At 39.2% G+C, this 27,871-nt stretch overlaps 3 protein-coding genes across 5 annotated transcripts in view; 2 read left to right on the top strand and 1 right to left on the bottom strand.

Annotated features, from left to right (window-relative positions):
* The window catches only part of LOC130179392 (enhancer of polycomb homolog 1-like), a 30,563-nt gene extending 26,357 nt beyond the window's left edge, over positions 1-4,206 (top strand). For all 3 annotated transcript variants that reach the window (XM_056392339.1, XM_056392338.1, XM_056392340.1), the window contains 2 exons: positions 414-786; positions 2,402-4,206. In XM_056392339.1, the coding sequence (XP_056248314.1) occupies positions 414-786; positions 2,402-2,474 (446 nt within the window). In that variant the 3' untranslated portion in view covers positions 2,475-4,206. The remainder of the gene's footprint in view (positions 1-413; positions 787-2,401) is intronic.
* A 7,496-nt stretch (positions 4,207-11,702) lies between these two features.
* Positions 11,703-25,991, bottom strand: LOC130178792 (arylsulfatase I-like). The gene is made up of 11 exons (XM_056391281.1): positions 24,878-25,991; positions 22,279-22,483; positions 21,164-21,303; positions 20,018-20,167; positions 18,038-18,112; positions 17,766-17,940; positions 16,784-17,020; positions 16,539-16,685; positions 15,506-15,653; positions 14,027-14,673; positions 11,703-13,928 (listed from the first exon to the last, which is right to left on the bottom strand). The coding sequence occupies exons 2-11, from the start codon at positions 22,465-22,467 to the stop codon at positions 13,506-13,508; spliced, it is 2,331 nt and encodes a 776-aa protein (XP_056247256.1). The 5' UTR covers positions 22,468-22,483; positions 24,878-25,991; the 3' UTR covers positions 11,703-13,505.
* LOC130178791 (dentin matrix acidic phosphoprotein 1-like) overlaps positions 17,851-27,871 on the top strand; it is a 29,897-nt gene continuing 19,876 nt past the window's right edge. Inside the window, exon 1 of the mRNA XM_056391280.1 lies at positions 17,851-17,960. Within this exon, the coding sequence (XP_056247255.1) occupies positions 17,895-17,960 (66 nt within the window). The 5' untranslated portion in view covers positions 17,851-17,894. The remainder of the gene's footprint in view (positions 17,961-27,871) is intronic.

Below are 27,871 nucleotides of genomic sequence, written 5' to 3' on the forward strand. Positions count from 1 at the left end.
TTCTAATACTGACTTTCTTTGAGATTATGGTGGTAAAGAATAAATCCAGCTGATAACAGACCTCATGCCTCACAGTGTAGATTTAATACCATACAACTATGAACGATCTCAGAGTTTTAAAGTTAAGGAAAGTGTGTGCACACATTCTCAGCAGCTTGTTTTGTTTGGTTTATGAAAGAATTATCATTCACACTTTGAAAATCAAGCTGAATATTAATTATATATTCTAATAGTAGTTATTATATCACAGTTCATATTCAGTGCTTCCAAGTTTCAATATAAGTAATTTCAGTGTTTTTCTTCAAAGAACAGATAATTAATGATAATTAAAACCTTCCAACCCTCACCCCTGTCACCAACCAACCACCCCCACCCTTCCCCCACCATCGCCCGGCCTCTTTTGACCCACTCAGGTGTTTATAAGGGCTTGCACCTCTCGAGCACAGCATCCCCATCCCCCGCCGCCCCGGCTCCTCCCACCACTACCCCGACACCCGCCTTGCTCCACCCCTGCACCACCACCAGCTCCACCTCCGCTACCAGTAACAACAACGGCACCGCCCACCCTGCCAACACCACTACCACTAACACCGCCACCACTCAGGTCCTGCTGGGAAACAACAACAGCCTCCGTGTGGGTGTTCCCGCCGGCAAGCGTGTCCACGCACCCCGGACACTGAGCACCACCATGTCAACATCCGCCTTAAAGTTCACGCACACAACCGGCAACTGTCAGAAACCCAAGGTCACTACAGCGTCGGCCTCGCCGCTGGACATAGTGCCCAGGTGAGGAACACACAACAGGTGTGACAGACACTAAAGTGTGGAGGGGGGAGGTCAGCCGTGGTATTATCCCACAGGCTCAAAATAATTAGGGTGACATTTCAGTGGAAACTATCATCTGTCCTGAAATGGTCTGTGTATCAGTTTGTGACGAAGGCTGTGGTCAAATTCCACTTAGTTACTAAAGATGAAACAGTGTTTGACAAATCCAATGGTGTGCAAAATATAATTAGAATAATAATGATAACAATAAATGAACAGATACTGAATAGTAAATTGTCAGTATATTCAACTGCTGTGCTTCTGTACTAAAGCAAATTATATCAGATATACTGCTGCTAGACTCACTAAACAGAAGATAAACCTGTACGTCCATGGAACTAGTAAATATCACCTTAAGTGGTAAAGTGTTTGTAAATGACTGGTTGAGTGGCTTGTGTAAAGTGTTGATATTCCTAAAACAAAATGTTTACATACAATTTCTCCCCTTGATCATATTATGAAAGCTTCAGCCTATTGTGGTTAAACAGAATCAAATTTCACTTGAGGTGTATAATTTATTAGTGATGGAGAAAAGGGCTTCAGTGAAATGCAGCCAATATCGGTAGCTGAAAAGTAGCGGGGCACAGTTTAGGCCCTCTTCCGCTGCAGGAATATGAGCATTGCTAAATGTAACTGCCAGGAACTTTCAGGGGTTGTTGGCAGTGCTGTTGGTCACAACTGGTCGAGCACATGTATCATCACATCACAACAAAGTCAACATCTGGCAAGAATGAGAGTACATGCTGCCAAACAGTGCAGGGAAAAAATTTGAAAAAGATGAACTGGATAGAAAGATCAGAGATTGGTGGAACTAAGAGGAAAAACTAGGGTTCACTGCACTTTTTTTGCCCAATTTTTTTTTTCATTTTTTTAGTTCACACACAACACAGTGCAGTAAATCAGTGAAGAACAGGTAACAAAAGAAACAGTAGCTAATCCAAGTAAAACAGGTGGAACCAATAAAATAAGACCAAAATGTGCAAAGGTTTGGGTTTGGGCCACCAACCAGCAGCAGTACAAGTGAATTAGAAGTGTCAACAAAATGTAAAGGTACTTATTAGACAGCAGAGATGCTGCTGTGTTAAACAGTAACACTAATCATTTTTTAAGCATCACTGTTTACATTGAGATTTGATTTTTAAATGTAAAATCTTGATCTGTACCATATCAAGTGACTACAACTGTAGAATAAGTCTAGACAGGTAAAAGTATAAAGTAGCAGAAAATGTATTTTCAAGTACCTCAAAACAATCGAGTAAAAAGTTCCACCCGGAACGAGCCCCCAGACTCTTAAGACTCTGTATGAAGCATCACTGTTTCAGTTGTTTTCTGTTGCACAGCTGTTTACTTCACTTACCTACCAAATCCAACATAAAACGTCTCTCTAATAAATAATATCTGAAGTGTTCAGTTGTGAATATACAGCGGAAAGTTAGGTTTAATAAAAGTCCAGGTTATGAGTTCAGTTCCTGCTGTGTTAAAGGGCTGTTGGTACATTTATGAAAGTACTTTAAATACTAACTTCTTGCTGCTGACACTGTGTCTTACTTTGTCTTGTCTTTCTTTTTATCCTCAGGGAGAATCACGAACAAGACAAGCCAGCACTGAACAGTCTATCAGAGAACACAGTGGCCATGGAGGTTACGTAGCCTCCCGTACGCAGGACGGGGGAAGCGTGACTGCTTTTGTTGTTGGGTTTTTTTTAGGTGCTATGCATCATTTGTTAGTCATGAATGCAAGTGGTTGCAGAATGAGCATGGCAAGGCTGGGTTTCCATGGCAACTGTTTTGGGACTTAATTGCAATGCTCGTCTCGTACAATTTTTTTCTCTCCCTCCCATTTCCCTATTTGTTACTGTTAATAAGAGATCGTCTGTAAATTCTTAATATGGCAATTATATGTACAGTACTGCATATTTGTAATACCCCCCTCCCCAACCCCCCTGTTCTTGTATATAACATTACTTGAATACAGAATTGTTCATTTGTGATGTTTTGCACTCGAGATATAAAAAAAAAAAAAAATCAAAATTAAAAAGAGAAAACGACAAACTGCAACTGGTGAGAGTATGAGGTGTGAAAGTTGTATCACAGAAAAATGTATGTCATCACATGCATGGTGCGGAACCTGCTGTTTGATCTATTTATTGTGCCGTGTTTACAAAGGGGTTTTTTTTTTTTTTCTTCCTTTCCATTCTTGATTTTTTTTTTTTTTTTTTTTTTAAATCTTTTTTTTTTTTTATACACTGTACCCCTCACCGGTTCCCCGTGCTGTAGTCAGTGTTTAGCTAGTTTTAAACAACTCTGTATTTTTTGGGATGTTGTGAACATGGCGGGGGGGGTTCGCTCGTTTCTGTTGGGCGTCCTTCCACGATGTTCCCATGTGTCATGTTGAATCCATGGAGACATGCTTTCATGCAGATTCAGGTGCAGCAGGGCAGTAGATGAAGAAGACGACAGGTGTGAATTTGTTTGTTGTAGGAATCAGTTTGTCAGTGGGTTAATCAGTTTCCACAAAGCTCTTCCATACGTATATTATTCCTGAGACAAGTAACAAAACAATGGGGATGAAGACTCTTTCCCAGAAGACTTTGCTGCTTCTGACTTATCTAAGCACTATATAATTTGTTTTTTTAATTGATTGATGCTGCTTTTGTATGATTTGGCCTCTGGTTTTTACCAGGCGGCCTCATTTCCTTTTCGTTTTCTCTAAAAGATAATCCCCCCACCTCCCCTTATCATTTTTTAAAATAAATATTTTTGTATCTCCCACTTTTTTTATTTTGATTTTCCTCACAAAAGACTTCATTCTTTTGTTACTTGTTCTAAAAAAAAAAAAAAAAACTATAAGGGAGTAAAAAAATGCAGTAACTGACATTTATTATCATTCCAGCTTCTACATAATAAGGAAGAAAACATGTATTAATTGAAAAAAAAAAATAAATAAATAAATAAAGATCGTTTTCTCTACTTTTAAAACTCTCCAGAAGGCTGAAAGGCCATGAACCACAAGTTATCGGGTGCCTTCATTTGGGAAAAAAAAGAAAAAACCTTAAAAAAAAAAATCACTCTCTTCTGTGAAGAGTTTGGTACTGAACAAGGCTACTTGTAGTTTTTCTTTGTCTGTACCACAATCCCAATGCCCATTCCAGTGGCCCAGTTGATTCATGAGTTTTTTTGTTTTGTCTTTTTGTAGTCTCTTCCACCACCACACACACACACACACACACACACACACACACACACACACACAATCTCACACACACACACTCTCACACTCACACACACACACACTCTCACACTCACACACACACACTCTCATGGGAAAGACTAAGAAATCCTCTTGAACTGTCACAAAATGAAATAAAAATCCAGGGCATTATGTGTTTTGACCAGCATGTCTCGTTCTTTGTCGTCTTTGTCTTTAATTTGTCATTAAGTGAATGAACTTGAATGCAATAGAGTCTGGGTTGTGGGTTGTGGGAAACGACCACCAAGCTCCAGCCAAATGCTGTTACAACTTTGGCTGTGTGTGTTAGGTTTGTCAGTCCCTGGAGCTTGCAGGTTAGGTGTAGCTTTGACTCCACAAACCAAAACACAAACTTTTCATCATTTTAAAATCAAACATTTTCAAATAAACTTCCTTTCTAGAAGAATGAAAACCTGCACATGAGTGTTCCTAGCTCTTTATTGTATGACTCCATATCTACTTTATGACAGACTATGTTAAGACAACTGTGTGTCAGTATTTCAGTGCATAGTATTGTGATCCACACCTGCGAAGAGCTCGTGTTCACCTCTTGGAGATAAATGCTAATTTCTGTCTTTTTTTTTTCTTTTTTTTTTTAATGTAGACATCAAATTACTCACATTTGATCAGTTAAAATATATATGAAGTTCAAGTGAATGGCATAAGTGCTGTAACCATGAAACAAATTCATAAGTAAGTAAAATTTGGCATACATGTAGCAGCAATGCCTAAGCACTGGATATACACTCCAAACTTGTTCTGACTTCTCAGCTCCTGAAAAAGGCCAGCCAGGAACACTTGCTGTTTACCTGTGGTTCCTATTCACCGAAGTAAACACAAATTGGGTTGGATAAGAGATGACATTTAAATGTAAATTCTACATTTTAGAGGAGGAAAGGAGGAAAAGACGAAAGTCGATAAGAGCTGGAAAATAAATGAGTCTAACTCCCAGAGAGAGAGATTGCCTTTACCATGCGTCTGACTTGATCATATTTGGATCTTTGCTTGGTAATTGCTTGTTCCAAAAAAAAAAGTAGAAAGAGAAGAAAAGTGTAAATGTAAAAAGTTTTTAGACGTGAAAGAAGGTGATATCAGCTCTTAGCAAAGTTTGCACCTCAAAACAAGAAGGTTGTGCAAGACTGATATATAGTAATAAATCTGGCTGTAGTCTTGTTCCAGGTTCAAGAGTGCAGCAAGATGTAAAAGCAAATAAGTTGTTTGGCAGATAAAGAAAGCAATTAAGTACATTCTAGAGGTGGTAAAGGAAAGGAAAATAGCCAGGTTGTTTGTGTCAGATTCTCTATGTGAAGTATTTTTTGTAAGTTTGCATCCTCTGAAAAAAGGTATTTTAAAGTAGAGATATTAGTGACCTGCCCGTCTGAAGATTGTCAGACATCTGAACTGGTGCTGAATAGAAGGTTAAGTTTGCTCATTAGTTTTTCCAGTGTAAAATCAGCTGAATTTGCTGTAATAGGTTTGATAATATTAATATTACTCACAGGCCCTAAAAGTTGCGTCTTATATGAACATATCAAACGACAAAAGAGATGGAAACCTGGACCTTATTTTGTTTCGTTTTTTCACCTCTGAATCAGACACTCTGATTGGCTGTGACAGCACCCAATCGAATTGAGTGACGTGCTGTAGACGTCACAAGCAAAGAATGCGGATGAGTATCAATCAATCGATAAACTCACAGAGAAAGCAGCAATACCATCCAAACAGTAAGAATACTAACTTTTAATATTAGTGTTTCGGTGGAAGTCAGTGACTCACACGGGCTTGTTAGAAAGATAAGATTATCCAGCTTAAGGAGAAAAAAACAGCACGCTCTACCTCAAACGGTCGCGGAGCAATGACGCTGTAAAGACAAAGTGAAATTTGAAAGTATAAGCTCCCATGGGTCTAAGGGGGTTGAGGAGGAACCTGTTCGAAATACACAAATGAGAAATTACCCCAAAGTTGACATCAGTATATTCCCCTGTATAAACACTGACTTTTTAGAAAGCAACAGTTTGTCGTTGGCCAAATCGTGGACATCTCTGTATACCTCATGAGTTTACCTGTGCCAGGTGCTCTTTGTCTTTTTTAACTACAACAGTTGTCTGAACCGTTCTGCCAATGTCCAGTTAAACTTTGGACATATTCACTATTTTCTGCAATTAGAAATCTTGTATTACAGGGCAACTTAACCAGAGTTGTTGTTGGCAGGTAAATGATTTTTTCTATTCACTTCCTACTGCCATATTTCCCCAGATAATCTGGTTTCAAAATTGTTGGTATAAAAAAAAAGTAAACAACTTGTTATGCGTTTGACATCCAGACCTCTGTTGGTTTCAGATCACCACACATCAGTCTTCAGATTTATAAGTAATTATATCCAGGAAAAGTAACATTATTTATACAGATTTTGTATGTACCATAGAGCTCCACTGTTGTCCAAAAACTATTATAAACACATTAATCACAAGGATATTTCCAAGAATGGCCTGTGCAGTTTGGTGCAATGTATAAGGGAAATAGAGAAAGTGTTAGTTGCTACAGTTGTGGTAGTACATGCTCATCTTTATGCCTCCACGCCGGCGACAGCCATATTGTTTTCGGGTTGTCTGTACATCTGTACCTCTTTCTGTCTGTCTGTCCCATTCTTGTGGACACGATATCTTAGTAACAGCTCGATGGAACTTCTTCAAATTTGGCACAAACATTCACTTGGACTCAAGGATGAACTGATTATATTTTGGTGGTCAAAGGTCAAGGTCACTGTGACCCCTCAAAACACGGTTTTGGGGGCGTCGTGTGGCGTAGTGGTCTAAGCAGGCGCCCCATGTGTAGAGGCTACAGTCCTCGCTGCAGTTGGCCCCGGTTCGAATCCCGCATCGGAGGGCCTTTCGCTGCATGTCATTCCCCCTCTCTCTGCCTCCCCGTTTCCTGTCTCTCTCCACTATACTGTCCAATAAAGGCATGAAAAGCCCCAAAAAATATACTTAAAAAAAAACACGGTTTTGGCCTTGTGAATGTGATATTTCGAGAACTCGGAGGCATACAACCGTGAGGCGGTAATTGTAGTTGAGTTTTGTAGTAGTAGGTAAGTGAAAAATAGTTGCATTTCTGCATTTCCTAGAAAAACTACCAGAAATCCTTCATGACTTTGCAAAACTTGTGTTCATTGACATCAGTGATATTTGTTGCTGTGTAAGCTCTGCTGCTGTAGTAAATGAAAGCTTGGTGATGCCAGCCAGTCGGTGCTTTGAGCGAAGTTATTTTCTATAGAGCACAATCAAAGCTGAAAAGAGCGGGGCACAAAAGATGCTCTCAAACCCCGGCCTCATTATCTGTGCTCTTGGCCTGCATGTATACTGACTTTATCTCTCCCGGCCACCTTTATATCTTCGTCTATAGTCACTGCTTTCAATTACCAGGCAGAGCCCTAATGAACAGCAGATACACTCGGTGGAGATGTTGTGGACTGGCAGACTCATTAAAAGCTGATGACTCAGAGGGCAAATAGGGATGATCAAGGTTGTCTGCAAACGCCTGATCACTTTGACTCAATAGCAGTCTGGTTTCTAAGCCCACTCACAATGTGGAGTGTTTCACTCCTTGTTCTTTGATTTGAAAGTGGAGTATCCATCGCTACTCGTCTGTCTCTCCAGTAATCTTGCAGCACATCAGGAATGACGGCTTGCGTCTTCTGGACTGTGCATATGTGAATTTAATGAGTTGTTTGCTACTCTCTGTCTTACAAGTTCTCTGAGGTTTTATAATGTAATCAGTAAAAACAAAAGAACATTTACAATTTGTTGTAACAACACAGTCAACTAGGATGCCTGATTCATCTCATTATGTTTGCCTTGAATGCATAGTCAAATGTTTGCAGAAGGAAATGCATACCAGATAGTGTGAGCTCCAACTACAAGAACTAATTATGTATCTGCAGTGAGGTACAATTTGTTGTCTGTAATAGCTGTGTTAAGAAAAAAAGAAGTAATGGGTAGGAGGTTTCTGAAGCTATTCGACCATCCGACGAGCACTTTTAATGAAGTACACCGGTGTCTTTAGGTTGGCAGAATAGTTCAGTCCCAGCTACAGCGTATTGTCTACCAGTGGCAGTGTACTCTGTTGTGTCAAAGTACAATGAAACCTTTCAGATAATGAGAGAAAAACTTGAAGGAATCTCATGGGCAATCTGGGCCACTGCAGCAGCAAATGAAGTGATACAAACCAAAGTAAAAAAAGTAATTTAAATGATAATAGATGCAAACATCACACCACTTCTATTATAATTTAAACTTTAAATTGAATGTAAGGAGTATCAAGAGCAGCAGCTAGAAGCCTTCACCCCCAACTCTAAAGAGTGAAGACATAGTAACTCTGAAGACAGAGAGCCCAAGAAGTGATGCAATTGTGAGTGGAAAGGGGAAAGAAGAGAGAGGGGCTTTGTGTTGTTTTAAAAAAGAAAATACAAGTTCAGCATCAGGGGAGGGTGGTGATGATGCGTTGGTGTTAATTTTAATGCAGTTGCTGGTCTTATGTCAGACTGGTCTGACTAGGACATAACCGCACACCTGCAACACGTGTCATGTTGTGAAGTTACATTCACATGTTTCTTTTCTCCAAAATTAGAGTCAGGGATTTTGTTAAAAAGTCTCTGTGTACCGTCTGAAAGCATCATAATTCAGGATATGACCGGGAACACTGTGCCTCTTTTCTTTTGTGTGAGTGTTTTTTCTTTTTTTTAACTTAGTAAAAGAGTACAAACCGAGGCTCGTGTCAGTCCGACCACAGAACAAAACTCAATTATGAGTTTTTGATAGTGTCAGCAGAAACTGTCCAGAAAGCAAGTCTGTGGTAAGGGAATCCTAATTTCACAGCCGCCCACGTGCTCCGCTTCTATAGATCTCATATTACCCTGGATCCCTGGAGGGGAGCAGGATGAAGACAGCATTGTTGGTTACACAATTGCATTATGTCTCTGTTAGTGTGTGTGTGTGTGTGTGTGTGTGTGTGTGTGTGTGTGTGTGTGTGTGTGTGTGTGTGTGTGTGACATAGAGAGAAAGTGGGGGGTGACAGAGAAGGCGAGAAGGGAGATATTTTTATGTAAACTTGTTAATTCAAGGTGTGAGAGATGAAAGAAAGCGTGACTGTGTGTGAGAGAAATGACCGCATTATTTATGTATGAGCTTGCTCATTCAAGCTGTGAGGTGTGTGCGGTAGCTCTGGTAATGTTTTTCTTTCTTTCTTTTTTTTGGCAATTCTTTTTTACAAAGGGATTATGTTAGGTCTTGTTTTCACTTCATCTGTCTTTTCCTGTTTTGTGGTTTTGTGCACAAGCCTCCTCATTGTCTCCAAATGAGGTCTGACACAGTCCAAACCACATTACATTTCACAAAAATATGACAACATACCATAAATTCGAAAGCATGCTAATAACATTTGACCAATTAGCTAGCCTCGGTTTGGGTTAGCATAATCAGATGTTTCGCAGACTAAACTGTATGAAGTCTTGAAATCTTCCTGTTGACTGCTCTTTGGTCAGTGCTATAGATGTTTCCTTCCAACTGGTTCACACATTGCTAAAGACTTTACTAGTTGTTTGTGTATTCAAATGGCTCCTTTTAGTCAGTCAACACCAGGGTATTCAGTTTATTATCATATATGACCAACAAGGCAGGGAAGTCTGAAAGTATTAAGAGACAGGACAACTTCTAACTTTAACTCTTGGCAGTATGAACAATATATAGAGCTTATTTCGTCTTCATACCCCTCGGCTGAACTCACTTTGAACAGTTTTCAGTAGAACTACCTCCTACCAAGTAATTATTCCCTATTAAATCTGATTATTCACAGTAATGGGAACATTGTTATTGGAAAGAGGTGTTTTTTCAATGCTTTCAGCACTAAAAATGAAATTCCATTAACCTTGTATCAGCATGCAGGCAGAAATATTGGAGACAAAACCTTAGCAAATAAAACCAAAACTACCTGCATAGCTGGATACAACTTGGTGAAAATAAATTCTCATGTTCATCAGGTATTGGTGTATCTCAGAGACGGTCCTTATCAAACTCACATTTGTTCCACAGCACCACACTCCAATGTGTTTTTGATGCAATACATTTTTAAAGTCGTAACATGAGTGTCCTGATTCACTCTGTCAAAGCTGAAAGGTTTTGGTTCTCAACTGAAATACATCTTTTCCTGGTGGCGTGTACAAAAAAATGTAAATGCCAAATGGTTTTGATAATGTGTACCGTGTATTACATCTACAACAAAATTTTAATACCAATTGATTAACCAATTGACAACAAAAGGTATTAAATTGAACAAAAGCTGAAGCTTTCCCTTTCATAGTTTGCATCAAAGGTTTTGCATAATTTTGCACTAATCTATTGTAGATAACAATGTAAATAACAGACTGTTGTAAATCCCAATAGATATGACCTTGTATCGACAAATATGATCAGTGATTTGTATCTCGACCATAAATAAGTAGCAGGTTTCTAAGGCAACAATAGCAACTGTATTTTTGTTTACCCATGAATGATACAGGTCACTCTGTATGGAGGCTGGACAGCCCATCCATTACATTTCAAGGGGGGGGGGTCTGGCCCACGGTTAAACCTAGTTGCTGATCCCTTCTCTACACATTTCATTCATATCGTTTGTTCAAAGGCACATCAGCAGCACGCTCACTTTTTGGTGTGTGCATCTAACCAGCAGCTCCTCAGCAGAACCAGCAACTTCCTGAACTAAATTATATTTTAATCCCAGAGGATTACATAACCCCACATGTGTTCAGGGACAAAAGAATTCTTAGTGGAAACAGTGTGAAGTAGGAAGGCGACAGCAAGCGTGGAAAATCCAATTGTAGCCCAAGTGTGTGTGTGTGTGTGTGTGTGTGTGTAATTTACAAATGAAGGGAAAAGCTCGGGAGAAAGTGAACTGCAGGGATTGTTGATAACTGGCACCACCTAGTGGTTAAATTGTGTTTCTAATATACTGTACACTATGTAACAAAACGTAGGCTACATTTCTAATAGTTTTATTCTGTGTACATTTATTGTGCAGGATTTGAAGTTGTACTAGCATGAGAGCATTTGGACTGATTTAGAAACATGAACATATAATGATCCTCAGATTTGTAATTCTTATTAAAAGAATAGCCATCCTTAACTTTTTGTGTGTGCAGCATGTATAAATCAGCCATGTTTAATGTGCTGGCATTCATGGCTTTCATGAACAATTAGTATGAAATATTAATGCATCAATAATCTTGGCAGTTTGTATCCGCGGTACAGACTTGAGACTTGTGCTCGAGTCAGATTTAGGTCATAAAATGAGAACTTAAGATATTCAAGTGTGAATTGTGACATGTACCCTGACCCTGTAATTATACAAAATAAGTCAGACAGTGACAGGGAAGCCTTTCATAGCCATATGAACTTATTTAACTATAGGCCTACACTGAAAGTACATAGTATCATACGTAAAAGACTTAAAAAAACATATAAAAACATAAAACATTTCACTACAATATACACGTCCTTATTTTTTTTTATTGAGTCTTATTAGTGAAAGCAATGGCATGTAGCCAGCATACATAAAATAAAAGGACAGAGTCGCTGTTGATCTGATTTTACCTTTATTTACTCAGGGTGGAGGAATCAAGCGTCCATTTAAAGTGTTTCTCAGGAACTCTCTGCTCCACACTCACACTGCCGTGCACTGTTGCAGAACAGCCACAGACGTGGTTTGTTAGATATTGAGCAAATACACTGAAATATTTAGAGGTTAGGTGTCTTGCTCAAGTGGAAAACCAACATCTAACTTCAAAGATGTTTCTTATGATGGTAAAACTTTTGCTGTAACACATTTTACCTCCTTCTCTCTATTTTCTGAATACATAAGCTTTAAGTGACAACACAAAATCATTAGGATCTTTACATTAGAGGTGAATGGCAGCTACTGTGTTCAACTGGCTCATTTTGTGTACTGTATGTCTTCAATGGACTGAAGAGATCATCTTGTGTTGAGGAGCAGTAGAACCAGAGCAAATAATTCAACGTTTCCCCTGAAACTTAAATGCTGATTTGTATAAAGCATATAAATATTAAAATATTATATAGGGCCAAATAGGTAAATTACTATGTTCAAATTAAGGTTTCTGCTGTTCACAGTAAGATGTAGTGAATTAAAAACATATACTGTAAATTCATAGTCAAAAGATGCTTGCTACTGTCAGTACATTCAAAAAACCACAGTATCCAAAGGCCTGTTTCAGCCATAGTAATATGTAAACACATTATAACAACTAAAAACAAATAATAGAAAAACATCTGAAATCACTGCAATGTGGAACTAAACTGATAATATCTAAAAACAAATATATTAAAAACTCCTTTGTAATGTTTTCTTGTTTATGGCAGACAAAGAAAAACAACAAAGTCATATATAATTATCATGATCATGCACTGTCACTATAAACATCTGCTTCTAAACCCTAAATTAGGATTTTTAAGTATATGAATTCTGGATGTAAACATACAGTAAAATCTGTCAACATCACTTTAATAACAGATTCTTGAAAATGCTAGTTTTCTGTTTATAGTTTAACATAATTAAATCATTTACAGTGTCAATACACATTTTACTGTCACACAGTCAGTCCTCGTGCCAAGAACTCTGTCAGTAAGTGATGAAAATGAAATGGAATAAAAAATAACGAAGAAACAGTTGACACAATGAAAATAACAGCAGTCACAACCTCTGAGAACAGAGGTTAGAAAACCACCTCTGGCATCCTGTTGTAATTTAAAGTTCAGTTATCCAGCCATGCAGACATTAATATGGTGGTATTTATGTCTGCATTCATTTCTACTGGAAGTATGGACATGGAAATTTAGTCCCAAATACTTGCTCAGAATAGTTCACAGACCTCACTATCATCAATGTTTTTATACTGAAAACTTGTAACAGGAAAAAATGCTTTTAGTAAGACTCGATCATATTAGGTTGACAGCAGACCAATTTTCAAAATATTGTAAAACAGACTGTCTCCCTGGCTAAGTGAGATAATATGTGTTAGTATATTGAGTGGACTGACCCTTTAAATTTCAGTGAAAATGTCTTTACAATCCAGCTGGACTGTCAGTGACACCTCAGATCCCTAATTACCAGATCATTTACAGCACGGCTGCATGTATGACTATCATGTAGATTTTTAGAGGAACAAGTAGCAGAGAGAAGCCAGTGAATGGACATGTAAGAAAGAGGTTTACTTAAGCTGAATGTAGTGGAGTTAACCCACCTGGTGACCACTTTTTTTCACTGGGTTTAAGAAGTGAAGATGGAACATTGAAAATACAACATTTCAAAATGTTGAAGTCTTTGACACATTCATCTGATAGTTAAAAATCGGAGTCGACACCTCAGATCCGATTGGACATCATCCTGGTGTTCAGTTTCAGAAAGAACGACTTCAGCTTGCACAGCCGGCACCTTGTCTTCTTCCTCTTCTTCTTGCTGTTCTTGCCTTTCTTGTATACCCCTTGATATTTTCCCTCCTCGCCCTCCTCTTCCTCCACCCAGGGCACCCAGGCGCCGCCGTGCTCGTTGGGATTGGCTCGAGGGTCGTCAGGGGGGAAGTAAACTGGAACGGCTGTTTGGTTGTAGTGAGCAAGCCGGGCCAGCAGCTGTTGGACCACATCTGGCCTTTGGTCTGCCATGTCGTGCCGCTCATACGGGTCGCCTGTGATGTTGAACAGCCAGATGTTTTTGTGGTAGGAGGATTTGTAGGAAGACGAGAGGGTGCGTTCAAGGTTCCACCAGCGACCAGGGAGAGTGGCGAGTACCTGAGGATCAGAATTTTAATCGTGATGATTAATTCATGATCAATTTGAATCAGAGTAAAAATAATCCTACAAACATTGGTCTAAATGTGTTACAATACCTGTGGGGGGACCCAGTCTCCATGGCCTGGGTCTCCTGTTAGCAGCTTCCAGTCCCCGACTCTGATAGCAGCCTGGACTGATGTGTCCCACACCGGCTGGGATAACTGAGGCCTAAACTGGGGCACTGGATGGGATGACATCGGCTGGGACGTGTTCTGGTATTGGGATAACATCCTCCTGGACTTAGTCTTTAAATGTAATCTGAGCTGTGGATATTGGATCTTGGATTTTGGCTGAGGTGATCCTGACCCTGACAAGTGCTGCTTCTGGGACGACGCCCGCTTGGATTTTGTCCTTAAACGTGACTGAACCTGAGGCTGAGATCTGAGTCGGGACATTCCTGACACTGATGGAGCACCACTGGAGTGGGACTCCTGATGAGGCCTGTAGTGGGACAGGAACTGATGCTGGTAGGCTTTGGTCTTGGGTTTAGGTATGGGCTTTGATTTTGGGAGGGGCTTATGCTTCAGTTTGGGAGGGGGCTTGGATTTAGGTCTGGGTTTAGGTTTAGCAGCATGATGGGAAAATGTCTGAGGTTTCTTGGTGGTTTTTAACCTGAACGCTGACTTTTGCTTTGGTTGCTGCCTCAGAATTTTCTTCTTCTTCTTCTTTGGCTTCTTAAATGTTGGACCTTTTGATGAGTGTACTGATAAAAAAACACACAAATGACACATATAAAGAAAACACTCCTTTAACCTTTGCTTTCAGCTTTTCTGATGCTGTGTGAGTTTACTTTTAGTCCTTTTTTATATCACTTAGTTTTCTGTAAGGGCTGCTGGTGCTTACATGCTTCCTTCCTTTATATCTACATTTCTGTCTTCACTCCTTTTGGCACTATATGTCTCTCTTTTGCTGTCACTTCCTTTGAATTATATATTCCTTCTTTTTTCCTGTTTTCTTTGCTTGGGTTTATTATTTCACTAATTCCTTTCCTTCTTTTCTTGTCTTCCTATTATGCAAATTGTCATGTGCTTTATATAACCTACCTACTAAGTGTGCACAAATGAAACTGGTGCTGTTATAAAGGCAAAAGGTGGTCTCAACAAATATTGATTTGATTTAGGTTTTTCTGTTTACTACACCTTGTTTTGCATTTATTGATAAATAAAAACTATTCACGGAATCATTCCTTAAACCTTTGCAAAGTACTGTATACAGTTCATTACTAATATACAGGACTACTGAGCAGACTCTATCCGCTGATAGAAGACATGAGATGTGGTTGAAAGCTTAATCTAAGCAATTTTTTTCCAAGCTCAAGATTTCATACTTAAAAATAATACTGTTTATTTCAGAGACATAAAATGTCAGAACAAGTAAAATACACTTGCCTTTGAACTATCCTGCTTTTCACTGATACTGTTACTGTTTCCACTAAAAATAACTGGTGCTCTGTAACCCGAGTAAACACCTGTAATACCTTTACCTTTACAGTGGCTGTTGAGTACAACAACGTTTGATGTTTTCCTGTTAGTTACCTGAGGCGTCCTCTGTGCCCACGTCCCAGGTCGTGGTTTGAACTGGAGGTTTGTGCAGGGGGTCGATGTTGTGAAGGATCTCCTGACGAGGTGACTCCTTCCCTTCGCTGATGGTGGGCCAAACATCAAAACCATCCAGGCCCTGACTCTGAGGAGGAGACAAGTACATACATCACAAAGAATACAAAGCAAGGTAAGGAAAGGTCTCTTTTTATGAGTGAAAGAAGATACTATGAAACCAGAATGTTGCCAGAAGAAGTACTTGTACATTCACCACACAGGAGTAAATAATTACAAATTCCCTTTGGTAACAAAGGCTACAGAGTGTCTGGATGAGTCAGATACTGTATGTGTGCTGATTGGTAATAGTCTTGCTCATCTGCTTCTCCAATGGAAACCTACTTTCATATGAAGCCAATAAAGCTTTTTGGGAGCTGAACACACACTGCACTGACTTGCCAATGAAAGAAATTTATGTCTGATCTAAGCACAAAGCGTGTATTAAGCCAATGTTTGGGAAAAGTGCACTCATCGCAATAAGTCAAGAGCACATTTATCTACATGACAGTCAAGTAATGAGAGTTTTACAGTAGCATTGTAACCTGAACTTCAGTAAAGTCTGAAGCCATATCACTGCTGACTGTGACAACAAATAAACTCATCCATTGAGATAAAATCAGTAGTGGATACAGAGTCAGTCAAGTTACTACAGAGCAAATTATAGCAGACAACTGGAAAAAAAAACATACAGAACCCTGAATCCAGTCGACTCTGAACAGGTTTACAGCGACATGAGTGCTTATATTGGTAGCTTGGATGTCCATGGTGAGAAATGCATCCTTATCTCTGGTCTGTTTTGCAGCACAATAAAAAATGGTCCGGTATCTGACCTTTACTATCTAACAGTCAATGTAAAGACAGGCCTGAAGATAAGCATCAAAGCCAAAAGCACATTCAAAAGTCCTAAAAAGGGTAAGAAATAGCAAGAATGCAACACATATGTTGTTATAGGAAAGTACCGAGCTCCACTGACCTGGCTGATGTTTCCCCCGGCCAGGCTCACCAGCGTGGGGAACCAGTCAGTGATGTGGAGCAGAGCTTTGGAGACGCGTCTCCTGCGTCTCAGCAGAGGACTGTGTACAAATGCCACACCGCGGACTCCGCCCTCCCAATATGTACCCTGAAAACACAGCAATGAAGTTAATTTGTTATAAATATGTTAAAATAAATTTCTTAAGTGCATGAAACTGTGGCAGAAATACAGTTCGTTAATGATACCTTACGGCCTCGCAGTGGCCAGTTGCTGCCTCCTGTAAACGGCTGGGCACCGTTGTCCGTGGAGTAGATGATGACACTGTTCTTGTAGTATCCGTACTTTCTGAGGGCGTAGGTGACGTTTCGGACCGCTTCGTCCACTGTGGAAACCATGGCGGCAAACTTTCTCCTGGCAACGTTAGCCATGTCACGGTAGGGGTAGATGTAAGGCTTAGGAGGCTGTAGAGGAGTGTGGACTGCCTGGTGGAAACATGTTCTCACAGTTTAGAGAAATACAGTGAGCTTTTCAAAGTTCTGAAAAGGGAAGCACCTTGATTCTTAGATAAACTGTATAATCCTTACCAACTATGTTATAGTTATTTCATAAGGTTTTTTTTTATGTTAACTCATGTTCCTCAATTTTCTCATCTACCTCTACTTCAGTTAGTGATGTCTTAAATTTCCCAGAATGGCCCACGGCACTAATTCATGGTGCATATGTTGGAACGCCTTAACAGGGAAAATAAAACAGCCCTTTATTTTGCTGCTCCTTGCCAGGACATTGGCTATATTTTCTCGAATCCCCCCTAAGCTGAAAAACTTTTAATCAAATGAGCACAGCTTCCCACAAAGATCGAGAACAAACAAATATCTCTTCTTCTCTTTTTCTTTTGAGTTACAACGCTTTTAACATCAAGTTACATTTTCTGTGTGGCGTGCTTTTAATTTAACGGTTAGAGTCCGTATGAGCCAAACGGTCTCTAAATTAGTTTCTGATGCTCATAGACAGGCAAACAAACACTTTAATGTGGCCTCTGTGTTTTTCCAACTTCTCTGACAGCTCACATCCAGACATAAACTAACGCAGCGTCAAAACACATGTCGGGCTGTATTGTATCTGACCTATTTTATGCAGCTATTCATGAATAAAAAGTTTTCTCTCTGTATGATGGTTCAACATGCTCTCATTGACACATTTCTGATGTATCAGACTTTAGCGTGATACCTGGAGGGAGAGCAGCAGGAAGAGCGGCCTGTCTGCAGGGTCGTGACTCTCGAGGATCTTGCGAGCTCTCTGAGTGAACAGCGTGGTGGAGTATTTCCCTTCCTGGCCCCACGCCACGCCCTCGTCATCATGAAGATCATACCCGCACAACCCTGGGCCATCACAGGACCCATAACTGGAGACAGATGGAGAAATGTGAGTTATTGAAATACTGAGTATAAAGACAGAAAGCGAACTGCCAAACTTAGTAATTCTAATAGTAATAAATTTACCTGTAGTAATCCACACTTCCTGTTAAAGAGCCAAAGAAAGTGTCGAAACCCTTTCTGGTGGGCAGGCATGCTCTCCTGAAGGGAAAGTGATAAAGTAAACTGAGCTCCACATTTCCATCATGTTGTTAGACACGTGCAGCGTACAGAGGTATTAAGGCACCCTGTGGAGCTTTGTTCTAGGTCTATTAACAGTCTCAGTTTCTCAACAAAACACATTGTGTCTAACCACGAGGCCCAAGCAAAGTGTTGATGAATTCCCTTCCTTTTAAAAGATTTGCAAAACCGCCTTTCTATGCATAGGAGGCTTATTGTTTTCGGGGTTGTACGTGCGTCCATCCGTCTTGGACACTGTATCTCAGTAACGCCTTGACAGAACCTCTTCAAATTTGGCACAAACATTCACTGGGACTCAAGGATGAACTGATTGGATCAAAAGTCAAGGTCACTGTGACCACACAAAACATGTTTTTGGCCTTGTGAATGCGATATCTCCAGAACTCTTCAAGGGAATCCCTTAAAATATGGCTCAAACGTTCGCTTGGACTCAAAGACAAACTGATTAGTTTTGTGGTCAAAGGTCAAGGTCACGGTGACCTCAGAAAACACTTTTAGTCGTTACTCAAGACTTCACACAGAAATTATGACAAAATTTCACACAAATGGTTCATATTTTATATGACACTGGATAAAAGTTGTGTAACCTGAAACTAGTCTGAGTGGCGGAGACAGACAGCCGCGAGGCGCTGATTCTAGTTTTTTGTTGTGCTTGTCGTCTTCCCTGTGTTCGCATATTACAATCAGCGATCAGTGGAAGAGTGTGAAATCATTTACAGGTGAGAAACATAAATCGCGTCACCTGTGTCCTCTTGCTTTGTGAACCCACTCATCATAACCCTGCTCTATAGTGCTGCTTGTGGCCCAGAATCCCCACAGGGTACCTTTAACCTTCAAAACAAACAAAAAAATACAATATATACAGTGGGTCAGCTCTATTTATTCACCTTATTACCAACTCTTTCACAGAGCTGCAGCGATAGCTCACAAACTGCTTTATTAGGCTCTCCTTATTCTAATGTAACACCCAGCCCCCTTTTACTGGTGGTCTGACTGAATTCAAACAAATGACACTAATTTTGATTGTTAGACCCTTTCGCTGGATTTGGACATAAAAAACAAACTGCTTACAAAGTGTGAAGATATCATATTTTTGAGGTTGTGTTTTTATGCTCAGTTGTGGATTATTTTTACAACATGCCATTCTTTTTGAAAATGACCACAATAACTGACAACACGAGTCAAATCTATTCATATTCACATCCTACATTACGCCTGCTCACACTGAGCAGCCTGGCAGGTGAATGAGCTTATAGCTGAGCACAGAAATGATCATCTGATGATTAATATGTTCATATTTGTGAAACTCATAGCACAAGCAGTCTGAGTTCTACGGGTCGTGACTCTGGAGGTTCAACATAGCGGCTGCATCCCACGTGTGAAACAGTGTGTGATGAAAGGCCGGGGACCCAGACTGAACTTAAGGTGTCGGTATGTTTCAACCGCCGTGTTTGTTGGATGGTTGAACAGCATCTAAACCCCCCCCCTCCCCCTACGCCTTTCCAACAGCAGATTAGGGGGGAGATGGAACTTGTTCTTTCATTGTTCACACCATTATTCCTCTCACTTTTTGTGTGTACAGCCAAGAGCAACACTATAAATGCCCTTGAGGAAATAATTATCCCCATCCGAACATCTATCACATCCTCCCTTTTCAATGACAGCAACCTTTTCACCCCCAATTCAAGTGTGGCTGTTACTGATCGATCATCAATCGGCATCAACTAAATGATAAAATATCAGACTTTTGAGCCTCTGATTTCTTCTTCTTCTTCTAAATCATAATTTATTTGTTAATAGTGACAAAACATTGAAAACACCTAGTCATAATCAGCCATACTAACACCCGTACAGTCTCCGTCTCACCTGTAGAAGCCTAGGTGCCACTTGCCGACCATATGTGTGGTGTATCCGGCCTCTCTGAGCCTCTCAGGCAGCGTGTCCATGTGTGAAGGCAGACAGCTCGGCTGCCTGGGTCTGATAATGGAGTGCTGTAGTCCAGTGTGGATCTGATATCTGGGGGGGGGGGGGGGGGGGGGGGGCTTGTTATTGTTATGCTTGTTATGCTCACACACAGGATTTACTGTTAGGCCTCACAACAGAACCAGGGACTCATTTATTCTCAGGTTGCCTAATCAATAATCAGATTATTCAGAGCAGCTACCTCATTTGAACCAGAGCCTCAGACTCAATAACTCCTCTGCTCTCTGGTCAGCGTCCACGTCTTTTGTGTCAGACCGATCTGAAGGGTTTGACTTTAACTTCTTTCTTTAATTTCATTTGATCTAGCTTCATTTTTAATAATCACTTTCTCTTCACCTGTTTCTTGTGCCTCTCCAACACATGAATTTACTTCCTGAGGATCGATAAAGTCTTGAACTAATAATCACAACATGCTGTAAAAAGGTGTTGAAAAATAGCCTGAAACCATCTGTCTGTCAAACCAGAGTAAAATAAGACCAGAGTGTATAAATCAGTGCCCAAAGTATTTGTCAGATGATGGTTTAAGTCATTTTTAGTGAAAACTTTTAAACATTTCCTGGTTTCAGTGTCTAAAATTTGCAGATTTGCTTTTTGTCCCTGTTTTATGTTTCTGTAAATTGAGTATTTTGGGATTTAGGACTGTTGGTAAAACAAAAAAGAAGTAATAAAACTTTATTCTTTATCTATTTTCTGATAAAAATGATAAAAGTAAATAATTAAAAAAAAAAAATGCAAAAGACTCATTGAAAATACAAATGATCATAACCTACAGCCCTACAACAAATACTACTGCTGTACAGTTTTATATTAAAACATGTTCAACAGGGTTAAAAAAGAAGAAAAAAAACAAAAACAAGAAAAACAAAATCAATGTGGCTTTAACTCAAGAATATCAAATATTTTATTGATCACCAATGACCACAGATATATATTCAAAATCCAGCACGCTGTCTAGAGTACTCTGTATAACAGGCATTCGGACACATTGCCCACGTTTGATGCAGGAGGTCAGTAAAGAGACATCAGTACCTGCCAGTGATGAGCTGGCTGCGTGACGGCGTGCAGATGGGCTGGACGTAGTAATTCTCCAGCGTCACGCCCTCCGCCGCCAGTTTGTCCAGAGTGGGAGTCTTGATGGTTGGGTTATGGTAGCCGATGTCATTGAAGCCCTGTGACAGAGTCATGGAGGCATTAATGAGCTCTGTTAATTGTTTCATTATGGTTGTCATTACAAAAGTTACACACTTTGTAATTCCTGTCCGGTTCTTTATATCCTGGAACCATTTCCAGCTCTATGTATTTATTTGTTTACACCACCGACCACCAGGCGGAGATAAGTGAGATAACTGATGGAGGTTAAGGAGGTCAAGGCAATCAGGTTCAGGTGTGTTGCTGCTCTGTGTGAGAGGCAAACAGTTTCTCACCGTGTTCAGACCTTGCTGTTACCGTACCATGCGTAGTTTATGGTATGTACCTTTCTTGGAACATTTGTTTTATTTCATGTGAAAACAATATTCGACAACAAGCTGTCTGGACCTGTATAAACTGGTAATTCTATTGGAAGCATGTAGCATTACTCAACCTGACAGCAGCCCCTCGGTGGCTTTTTGACAGCAACAATTAGTCACTATAATGCAACCGGTTTTGCTAACCTGAAGTTATGAATATGTTATATCTGTAATATTTGTTTTCATGCTATAGATGCTGTAACTTTCAAACTTAAATTCATGTTCAAATTGGTTGTAAAGATCACATGCTAACACGCATCAGAGCTCGCCATCTCTCTATTGTATCTAAGCTGGGACCAGCAGATATTTGTCATATTTTCCTTTAAAAATGACTGTAATGATTAACTGATTATCAAAATAGCTCATTCATTTTCTTTCCATTGACTAATTTTCAATTGCTTTTGACTTGGCACACTTTGCCATAATGTTAAATTACAAATGTTATCCTTTTGGGACCCTATAATTTGTAGTGCACAATATGCATGAAATCATCTGTTCTTATATAAAAATCGTGTCATATATTTGAAGTTTAACAACTTGTAATGTGTACAATGTAATTGCTGCTATCGACATGATCAGCCAAATTCGAGATTTGAGAAAACACACTCTCACACCGGCTCGTTCACACACACACACCTGGTCGTCCGTGAGGATGAATATGATGTGCGGCTGGTTCTTCTGCTTCGGTTCTGTCTCATCATTCTGAGTGTTTCTGTCGTTGTGGTGCTGCCACTGGTTTGGTTCGGACCTGTGGGCACACAGGCCGTCCAGGCTGAAGAGAACACTGAGCACAGTCAGAGCCAGAGCAGCGGCGGCAGCCTGCATCTTTACTACAGGAGCCCTGCAGGCAACAAAAAGAGAAAAGAAAAAAAACATAACAATGCAGCGAGAACGTCTATGAACCAGGGAAGTATAGCTCAAAAATGTTTGAGTCGGCACAAATTCACACAAGCATGCCATCGCTGGATGACTAACTGTAGATCATAAAACCACATTTGAGATGGACTTGCCAACTTGGCTGTAACTGTGATCTGAAACACATCCATCTGCTAGAGAGGGAGAGCGAAAACTCTGAGGAGGGCCTTTTAACCATTTATAATCTTTGGAACTGAGAAATAACAATAAAAAATGATGAAATTATTGGCGGTGCCTGAGAGAGCAGAAACAGAGCAGTGCAGGATTCAAGACTAGGTGACGACTCTCACTGTATTTTATAGAATCTCTTACATAACACAATGCACCGTACTTACTGTATTTTACATGTACAGTGACATCTAATGCTGCTTCATACCTCAGCTTCAATACAATTCACAGGGACAGAATTTACTTTTTACTCACCTACATTTGATATACAGTAACTGTATCTCCAGATTAAGATTTTCAACAAAAAACAATAAGTCTATCAAATGTGATGCATTTTTGAAGATTAAGTCGGTGGTTCCCAACCTTTTTGGCTTGTGACCTCTAGTTGAGGCCTAACTATTCAAGGCCTTTAAGAGGTGACCTTTTTTTCAAATACAAATTTGTGTAACAAATCTGACCCCATCAATCATATCATGAGCCCTCAGATTTATCTTGTGACCCTTGGTGGGAATCCCGACTCCCAGGTTAATGAAACTGGACTAAAGAACCAAACTGTATTTAAAGTACTAACTCCACCTCGAGTAGCTACATACTAAAATGATTATGAAAAAAACGCTTAAATAATTAATGCGTCAGTATTAACAAGCTAATAATCTCCTATATATTAAAATATCGGTCACAGCTGGCAATTGTATCTGCTCTACCTTTCTTTAATCTCAATACGTTAAGTGCATTTTCTCATAATACTGTACTTTTATTGAGGTAGGTTTTTGAATGTGTGACTTGGAGTATTTTTACATTACTCTATTGGTTCTTTTACTTAAGTAAAGGATCTGAATACTTTTTACTCCACTGATGGTATATATCATCCTAATCTGCTTTTAAAAAACTAACCTGGTTTATTGACTAAATTAATTTGTGCAAAATAATGGGTAATTTACTATTTATTACTACTAAACTTACTATGTTCGTTGAGACTGTCCTGAGTTATTAATGGTGTTGCAATGGATTTTCGAGCTTAAACTAATAGTTATTGTCACTCTTGACTGATCCATCTGTTATTCAATCAAATACTCAACTGATTAATTTGTCAATAATTGTGAAAAAGTTGTGGACGATATTGTTCACACGTTCTGAGAGCCCTAGATGACACCCTCAAATAGCTTTAGTTAGTTTTTCTTGACCAACAGTCCAAAACCCAAAGATATTCAATTTGCAATTACATGAATCAGACAAAAAGTAAAAGAAATATCAGATCATATCATATTTGAGAAGCTGGAACCAGAGAATGTTTTAGTATTTTTGCTTGCTACACATTTAAAACGATTATCAAACTGTTTCTGACGAGCGATCCACATCATTTCAGGACAAGTAGAATCTGGATTGCATAATATTTGAAGGTGCCACTTGTATTTCGTCATAACGCTTACATTATAATGTAGGCTAATTCAATATAATACCACAACATACTCTGACTGAAAAGTTAGAGTTTGTTAGTTGAATAAAAAACCTCTCTGTGTCACAGAGTGTCAACCACAATAGAAAATGAAGCTTCTCACATCAGGTTTTTATTGTCTTCAACCCTATTTTCTCAGAGAACGCTGCAGTTTAATATGCATCTTACTGTTCTGTGAAAGGAAGGGAGAGAGCAGGTTGTTTGTGTCTATATAATCTGAGACATGTTTACAAACTTCAAAGCCAAGAGCAGCCATCAGTGTTGATATGTGAGAACTTACTCAAAGCAGCTGTCTCAGCTTGAATGGTCACAAACCATTACTACTGATGTGATGAACTGGTTTCCCATCAGGCCAGATACTGGTGGTCATGGGAACAACAGAAGGCTTTTCCTGTGACAGCCTTGACTGTGATAGTTGAGACTATGGAAGCAGAGGCTGGTCCTGCATGAAATGTGTTTTAATAAAGTCTGCAGCTTTTGTCAAGTTTAAGAAAAATGACTGAGCGTTAATATAAATACAGTATTTGTTATTTTCAGGTTTCATTTAGATTTTGAGTCTGACATCATAGTTTATCCAAGTGCAGATAATATAAACAGCTCCGTGACATGTTTAAAATCAGCACATTTCCCATTGCATCTATTCCTTAAAAAAAACAAACAGCGGTGTTATTTCAAAGCCAGGCCCAAAATCAATACCTCGATATAGGATCAATGGGAGTGAACGGCTGTTCCCCCCCTCCTCTCCTCTTCCTATCCGCCTCGGTTCAGTTCATTCTTCACACTTCGGATCTTTCTTCAGCTCGGGGAAAGGGTCGGTTTGACTAAAGTTTGTAGAAGACGCCGCATGTCCTCAAGTTTCCACAGAACCTTCCTTCCTTCAGGCTGAGCGTCCACACTCCCAATGAAAAGCGAGCAAAGTCAAGCCGGACACAACTACACGGTGACACTACCGGTCTGACCTGTCAAAATAAAACTCTCCTGCAACGCGTGTTGCAGTTTTAAGCAATAACCAAACAGGAGGTGTGCAGTGTTAATTTAATAATTAATTTTGTTTGTAACTAAAACTACCCCCTCTCCCTCCAAAATAAAATGATTTAAAAAAAAAAAAAAAAAAAAAGTCCCAAATTAACAGTTAACTATAGTTTGCTAATTGTTAACCCTTAGTTCCAGGTGTTGTGTCAAACTCTGTTTCCCTTTCAAAATGTGTTTCTCCTTCTCTAAATCTGAACCGAACCTTATAACTCCAACCAGTCTCTTTTATAATGGTAAACCTGAACCCAACCTTACCCTAATAGTTAGCCTACCTTTGCCATGCTTAACTATAGCCGTACTTATGTATCAGGCTTTTAGGTAGTCAAAAAAAAAAAAAGAAAGAAAAAAAGAGACTTACTAAATTGTTCCTAAAAACACGGAAATGTCAATAATTAATAAAAAAAATTATGATAAAAAAATTAATTTGAAAGAATGAATTCTTAATTCATTTAATTAATTCATTTAGCTTCAAAGGCCTTGAATATTATTTATTTTCTGGTGTAGAAAGGAACATTACTTATACATTTTGCCTGTCAGGACACAATTGCTAAAAAGCTCATCGACTTATAGTGGACAGGTCAGTTTTAGCAAAAATTCAAATTAATTGCTATCAACTTTTTAAGAACTGGTTAATCAAACCAAAAGTTTTCTATCATATATCTAATTCCAGGTCACATTAATTGACCAATTATAGTACTGATGACAAAAATGGGATATAAATGTCAATAAATTGATAAATAATTGTAGGCATTATTGTCCCGACAGTCATTACGCCATTGTCTGATTTGTATGACTATAAATTGCATTTTATGTTATATTAAAAAGGTGTTTATCATGCTGATTACATTTGGTAATGTGTCAGATGTTAAATTAACATTTAATTGTAAGCTAACACTAGTGTAAAGCTAGCTAACACAAACTAGACACATTAGAACAGCATTAGATTGACTTTTTCTCAGTAGTTTCTTAATAATAGCTTCTCTCATCACATTTTTTTCAGTACAAAACTTTTATTTAAAAAAAAAACTTAAATATTTTTACCTGTATGTCGACACTTTTATTTTGAAGGTTGAATTGCTTAACATCCGCTATTCTTGATTTAATTTATTTAACTTGACAAAATGGGAACACGGTTAAAGCTCCTATTCGTTCATAGGGTAAACGCGTTGTTTTAGTATATTTCTTGTATCTTTTCATTATTGTCATCATAACTTAGTTCCTCGCTTGTGGTTGTGTGACCGCGGAGAGCACATCGGCCGAACCGAGAGGGGTGACTGCAGACTGGACTGGTTAGGCGGGCAGAGGAGCCAGTTGGCACTCCAGAGGAAACCAGGAATCTCGCTCTCTTTACGCAGCGGACTCTACAGATGCAAACCTGCATCAAGTCGGTCAAAAATAATCAGGATCAGACCGGAAATAGGCCCGATCAATCAAGAAATAAAAGCTCCAATTATCCGTTATGGGAAATAGGGTATACTGCAGCAGTAAGAGCAAGATTAAAAATAATGTAAATATAATCAACAAACGCTAAACATTCAAAGCATCTTAGATGATACCCAGCCCTAATAAGATGTTAGGTTCTACCTGTAAAATATCCAACAAAGATCAAATGATGACACTCCTTATTAAATCAGGTACAGAATGTGATTGTAACAGTAGATCGACACTAGCTGTGGCTAATTCCTCAGTCTGTGCTTTTATTTTGAAGGTTACGATCAGTCACTATTTGTGACTTTTTTGAGGATGGTGGAGGGATGGATGAATTGATGGAATGTATGACTGACAGCAGTTATTTAAAACACTAAAATTAGGAAGAAATGAGGGAAAACTTTCTTTTGTCCCGGAGGAAGAACTCCTTCCAACAAGCATTAAAGTCCAATTTATTTGTTCTGACTTCTGTCATTCCAAATTCTTTCTCTCTATTTCAAATCTCCAAGCAGTCCAGACAGCAGTGGGACTCTCTGACTCTGTAGGAGAGCATCCCAGACCGGCATTATGTCCCACTCCAAGTTTCCGACAAACAAAGCGGTGAAAGAAGTGGTGTGTGATTTATTAGGAGCTTATTCACTGGCAGTGAGCAATACATGAAGGAATGTTGCCAGACATTGTTGTAGCTCCTTAAAAAGAGCAGCAGTTGTTACTCAGACTTTAAAGCACACAGATGATGTTTTTAATTTCTCTATCTCACTAATTGTTCAGGCTTTTCATGGTTATTATTATTATAGGTCTTTAAGAAATGTATCCATGGATAGATTCATAGAGGCTATGGAAGCCCATTTCTGCCGGACAAAGAAAAGACAAAAGAAGAAAGATAATAGGCTTGTCAGGGACCAAACAGAGAGGCAACAAGAACACAGGAGTTGCTGTTGAAAAAAAACAGGGTTTTATTTACCCGAATATTACAAAATAAGAGTATAATAATTAGGCCAATAAAAGAGGTCAACAAAACATAACTATATTCAAGATAACAACTAAACAACGTGTTAACTGAACAAACTGACCCAAAACAATTACACATGAGGGAACATATATGTAGTGGCTTGACCAAACCAAATAACACACAGAGGGGTTAAAAAATGGACGCCAACTAGAACTAAATAGCAAGCAAAGCTACCTAAACCCAAAATCTCCCCCATGGGGCCTTTACAGTTGGTGTGA

Source organism: Seriola aureovittata, chromosome 12, assembly GCF_021018895.1.
Source record: "Seriola aureovittata isolate HTS-2021-v1 ecotype China chromosome 12, ASM2101889v1, whole genome shotgun sequence".
NCBI lineage: Eukaryota > Metazoa > Chordata > Actinopteri > Carangiformes > Carangidae > Seriola > Seriola aureovittata.

Coding starts and splice junctions, on each gene's coding strand:
- LOC130178792 (XM_056391281.1), bottom strand. CDS start 22,467: ATGCAGGCTGCCGCCGCTGCTCTGGCTCTGACTGTGCTCAGTGTTCTC. Junction 21,304..22,278: donor TCATCCTCACGGACGACCAG/GTGTGTGTGTGT, acceptor ACTCTGTCACAG/GGCTTCAATGACATCGGCTA. Junction 15,654..16,538: donor CCGGGGGAAACATCAGCCAG/GTCAGTGGAGCT, acceptor TCTCCTCCTCAG/AGTCAGGGCCTGGATGGTTT.